General features: G+C 55.4%; 1 protein-coding gene across 1 annotated transcript in view; it reads left to right on the forward strand.

The window, feature by feature from the left end:
- The window catches only part of VRTN (vertebrae development associated), an 11,166-nt gene extending 6,892 nt beyond the window's left edge, over positions 1-4,274 (forward strand). Inside the window, exon 2 of the mRNA XM_017880493.1 lies at positions 1,072-4,274. Coding sequence (XP_017735982.1) covers positions 1,073-3,181 — 2,109 coding nt within the window. The 5' untranslated portion in view covers position 1,072 and the 3' untranslated portion in view covers positions 3,182-4,274. The remainder of the gene's footprint in view (positions 1-1,071) is intronic.
- Positions 4,275-5,643: the final 1,369 nt, after the last annotated feature.

Here is a 5,643-nt window from a genome sequence, read left to right on the forward strand (position 1 = left end):
CCCATTCCTGGTTTTTTTTTTTTTTTTTTTGTATTTTAGTAGCAACGGGGTTTCACCGTGTTGGCCAGGCTGGTCTCGAACTCTTGACCTTAAGTGATCCGCCTGCCTCAGCCTCCCAAAGTGCATGAGCCACCACACCTGGCCTCTCTTTTTTTTTGAGACAAGGTCTCACTCCTGTCACCCAGGCTGGAGTGCAGTGGTGCGAGCATTGCTCACTGCAGCCTCGGATTCCCAGGCTCAGATGATCCTCCTGCCTCAGCCTCCCAAGTAGCTGGGACTATAGGCACATGCCACCATGCCTAGCTAATTTTTGTATTTTTTGTAGAGATGGCATTTTGCCATGTTGCTCAGGCTGGTTTCGAACTCCTGGACTCAAGCAGTCCACCCACCTCAGCCTCCCAAAGTGCTGAGATTACAGGCATGAGCCACCACGCCCAGCCAACATCCCTTTATTGTCTCATTTATGCCCAGAACAACTCAATCAAGCATATTCTATTAATTTTTTTTTCCCTTTTGGAGACAGTCTCACTCTGTCACCCAGGCTGGAGTGTAGTGGCTTGATCTCAGCTCACTGCAACCTCTGCGTCCTGGATTTAAGTGATTCTCTTGCCCTAGCCTCCAGAGTAGCTGGGATTACAGGCTCCTGTCACCATGCCTGGCAAATTTCTGTATTTTCAGTAGAGACAGAGTTTCACCATGTTGGCCAGGCTGGTCTCGAACTTCTGACCTCAAGTGATTCACCTGCCTCGGCCTCCCAAAGTGCTGGGATTACAGGTGTGAGCCACCGTGCCTGGCCTATAATGCAGATTTTAAAACCCCATTCCCATTTTATAGAAAATGAACAGAAGCATAGACAAGTTAAGTGACCCAAGGTGACCAAGCTTATGTCAGAGCCAGGATTCAAAGCCAGGTTCCAGAGACCACACTTTTCCTCAATACCATTCAGTGATGAACCAATTCCATCTGTTCTGGGAGGATAGGAGCAGATAGACATTACCTTTTACGAGAAAGTGCAGGAGTGGACAGGGCACTTCGACCTGACCACTGCCCCTCTATCTTTTGCCCTGGCAGGATGACTTCTCGGAACCAGCTGGTGCAGCGGGTGCTGCAGGAGCTGCAGGAGGCAGTGGAGTGCGAAGGCCTGGAGGGTCTCGTAGGTGCTGCCCTCGAGGCCAAGCAGGTCCTGTCTTCCTTCACTCTTCCCACCTGCCGGGAGGGAGGCCCTGGCCTCCAGGTGCTAGAAGTGGACTCGGTGGCCCTGAGCCTGTATCCCGATGATGCTCCAAGGAACATGCTGCCGCTGGTGTGCAAGGGCGAGGGCAGCCTGCTGTTCGAGGCGGCCAGCATGCTGCTGTGGGGTGACGCGGGCCTCAGCCTGGAGCTGCGGGCCCGCACAGTGGTGGAGATGCTGCTGCACAGACACTACTACCTCCAGGGCATGATCGACTCCAAAGTGATGCTGCAGGCCGTGCGCTACTCCCTGTGCTCTGAGGAGTCCCCTGAGATGACCAGCTTGCCCCCCGCCACGCTGGAGGCCATCTTTGATGCTGACGTCAAGGCCTCCTGCTTCCCCAGCAGCTTCTCCAACGTGTGGCACTTGTATGCTCTCGCCTCTGTTCTCCAGCGGAATATCTACTCCATCTACCCCATGCGCAACCTCAAGATCCGGCCCTACTTCAATCGTGTCATCCGTCCGCGCCGCTGCGACCACATGCCCTCCACGCTGCACATCATGTGGGCTGGTCAGCCCCTCACCAGCCACTTCTTCCGCCACCAGTACTTTGCCCCTGTGGTGGGGCTGGAAGAGGTGGAGGCTGAAGGTGCTCCTGGCATGGCCCCAGCTCTTCCAACCCTGGCCCCACTGTCATCGCCGGCCAAGACCCTGGAGCTGCTCAATCGTGAACCTGGCCTCAGCTACTCTCACCTCTGTGAGCGCTACAGCGTCACCAAGAGCACCTTCTACCGCTGGCGGCGGCAGTCCCAGGAGCACCGGCAGAAGGTGGCTGCCCGCTTCTCCGCCAAGCACTTCCTGCAGGATAGCTTCCACCGGGGGGGCGTCGTGCCGCTTCAGCAGTTCCTCCAGCGGTTCCCCGAGATCTCCCGCTCAACCTACTACGCCTGGAAGCATGAGCTGCTGGGCTCTGGCACCTGCCCGGCCCTGCCCCCCAAGGAGGTGCTGGGCATGGAGGAGCTAGAGAAGCTGCCAGAGGAGCAGATGGCTGAGGAGGAGCTGGAGTGCTCAGCACTGGCGGTGTCAAGCCCTGGAATGGTCTTAATGCAGCGGGCCAAGTTGTACCTGGAGCATTGCATTTCCCTGAACACACTGGTGCCCTATCGCTGCTTCAAACGCAGGTTTCCTGGCATCTCACGGTCCACCTATTACAATTGGCGGCGAAAGGCCCTCCGGAGGAACCCCAGCTTCAAGCCAGCACCAGCCCTCTCTGCTCCTGGGACTCCCCAGCCAGCATCTGTTGGGGAAGGGGCTGTAATTGCTTGGAAGAGTGAAGCAGAAGAGGGGGCAGGGAAAGCCACGGGTGAGGAGCCTCCCACCCCCCAGGAGCTCCTGCCACTAAGGATGCCCCTGTCCCGTTGGCAGAGGCGTCTGCGCAGGGCTGCCCGCAGGCAGGTCCTGAGTGGGCATCTCCCTTTTTGCCGCTTCCGCCTCCGCTACCCCAGCCTGTCACCTTCTGCCTTTTGGGTCTGGAAGAGTCTTGCTCGGGGTTGGCCCAGAGGCCTGTCCAAACTCCAGGTGCCAGCCCCCACCTTGGGCAAAGGAGGGCAGGAGGCTGAGGAGAAGCAGGAGGAGGAGGCTGGCAGGGATGTGACAGCTGTGATGGCCCCACTTGTGGGGGCTTCTTTAGAAGATGCAGAGGGAGGGCCTTCCAGAGAGGGGGCCCTGCAAGAGGGGGTCACAGCCCCGGGCCAGCCCCACAGTGGGCCCCTGCTGAGCCAACCTGTGGTGGCAGCAGCGGGTGGCAGGGATGGCCGGATGCTGGTAATGGACATGATCGCTACCACGAAGTTTAAGGCCCAGGCCAAGCTGTTCTTGCAGAAGCGCTTCCAGTCCAAGAGCTTCCCCTCCTACAAGGAGTTCAGCGCCCTCTTCCCCCTCACTGCCCGCTCCACATACTACATGTGGAAGCGAGCCCTCTATGATGGCCTCACCCTGGTAGATGGCTGACAGGGAGGTACAAAAGGGGCTGGGAGGAAGGGGGACCAGTTTGGAGAAGGTCAGGGACCTGAGCTGACCCCAGGCTTGGCCAGGATGTCCTTTGCTCTGGGTCCCACAGTGTCTACCCTAAGTCCAAGGGTATATTTGTGTTATTTTCTGGCTCCAGGACAGAGAGAGTGCCAGAAATCAGCCATCTGGTCTCCTGTAGGAAGCTGTGGGACCAGAGATGTTCTCTTTGGTTGTTTGCTGGTCATATTTTTACTGTTATGATTTAGTTTTTGGTTTTGATTTGAGTGGGTTGGCTGGCCCCCTTGCTGGAGTTGGAAACCGTATGTATGTCAGGGGGTTTAGAGGGGGGTTGCTTAGCTAGAGCTGCTTTCAGCTTTTCCTGGGGACAAAAGGAGCATCATAGCATGGTCATCGGTCCCACTGGGCAGAACATAGATCTTCAGTTTCTTTTGGGAGTCGGCATCCTCTTTACTCAGTTGTTTCCCAAACATTAGGCTCAAATATGGGGGCCAGGTGTGGTGGCTTATGCCTGTAATCCTAGCACTTTGGGAGGCCAAGGCAGGAGGATCACTTGAGGCCAGGAGTTAGAGACCAGCCTGGGCAGTGTAGTGAGACCCCATCTTTTGAAAAAAAAGAAAGAAAATCAAATGTGGAGCTGATCAGCAGCTTGTGCCTGGCATCCCCAAGGGAGAAGGTGCCAGGTTCAGCATGAGTAGCAGCAGGGATGTATAGGAAGAACCACAGCTGGCTTCTAAGGAATGGCATTGAGGCACCAGAGATCACTGAGGGGCTGGCCCGTCCCCTGCAAGGAGTGGTACCAGGTGGGGCAAAGGCTGGGAGGAGATGCAGGCTCTGGGGGTTATAGCCCAGAGTCTCTGCTTGTGGGTGCTTGATCCACCTGCTGAGACCCTGCAGTCCTCTGCCAGCCTGGCTGGCTATTGGGGATTCCATCTTTCTGCTGAGCATCTCCTCGGAGCTGGAGGCCCATCTTCAGTGAGGGATCACAAAGCGGCCAGGCAGGTGGGAGACTGAATTTGCCTTGTCCGAGAGTAAAGTTTGAAAATCAAAGAAATAAAGTGATGTGGTGCCCACAGTGCTTGGTCTCTGGTATTTGTTTTGCCAGGATGTGATTGCCCATTCCCATGCTCCCCTTTGGTTTAAGGGGACAAGAGTGACCTCTGTCTCTTGATGGGACACACTCAGGTCTAGGGCTTGGGGGATGAAAAGAGTGATTCTAGGGACTCTGAGTTGGATCTTGAAGTGACCTTGGGAGCTTTTCTAGCTGAAGGGTGGGGCTCTGGCTACCTGGAAATGCCCTCCCTCCCATGGGAGAAACCTGGCATTCCCAGGTGGGGAAGGGCCTGCTGCCACCGCAGGTTGGCTCGAAAGGGGCCCACTGTGAGGCTGGCCCTGGGCCATGGAGGCCAGGTCAGCACCTGGAGTCAAATCTATGCCAGGCATTCTATTTAGTCCTTGCAATATTCTCAGGCAGGTAGGCCCAGTCACAGATAAGGACACAGCCTTACAGTGGCTAATTTGCATGCTCCCTCTGCCTGGTGGGACAAGGGTGAAGGCAGTCATTCTTGCCTCTGCTTTTTATTCACCCCACATCCAATCCATCAGCCAGTCCTATTGATGCTGACTCCAAATGATACCCAGAACCCTTTCTCCACTCTGCTGCCATTGTCTCTGTTGGCGCACATCAGAGCTTCCTACCCCATCTCCCTGCTTCCCTGCCTCCACTCTTGCCCCTATACCCCTATACAACCCATTATTTTTATTATTTTTTGAGACAGAGTCTCACTCTGTTGCCCAGGCTGGAGTGCAGTGGCGCGATCTTGGCTCACTGCAACCTCCACCTCCCAGGTTCAAGCAGTTCTCTCCCTCAGCCTCCCAAGTAGCTGGGATTATAGGCACCCACCATTATACCCGGCTAATTTTAGTATTTTTGGTAGAGATGGGGTTTCACCACTTTGGCCAGGCTGGTCTTGGACTCCTGATCTTGTGATTCACCCACCTCGGCCTCCCAAAGTGCTGCAACCCATTATTTTATTTTATTTTATTTTGAGATGGAGTCTCGCTCTGTTCCCCAGGCTGGAGTGCAGTGGCGCGACCTCGGCTCACTTCAAGCTCCGCCTCCCAGGTTCACGCCATTCTCCTGCCTCAGCTTCCTGAGTAGCTGGGACTATAGGCACCCGCCACCGCGCCCGGCTAATTTTTTGTATTTTTAGTAGAGATGGGGTTTCACCGTGGTCTCGATCTCCTGACTTTGTGATCCGCCCGCCTTGGCCTCCCAAAGTGCTGGGATTACAGGCGTGAGCCACCACGCCTGGCCACCATTATTATTATTATTATTTTTATTTTTTTTTGAGTCAGAGTCTCACTCTGTCACCTAGGCTAGAATGCAGTGGCACAATCTCAGCTCACTGCATTCTCCACCTCCTGAGTTCAAGCAATTCTCA

This window comes from Rhinopithecus bieti, unplaced genomic scaffold, assembly GCF_001698545.2.
Source record: "Rhinopithecus bieti isolate Rb0 unplaced genomic scaffold, ASM169854v2 scaffold_11380, whole genome shotgun sequence".
Classification (NCBI taxonomy): Eukaryota; Metazoa; Chordata; class Mammalia; order Primates; family Cercopithecidae; genus Rhinopithecus; species Rhinopithecus bieti.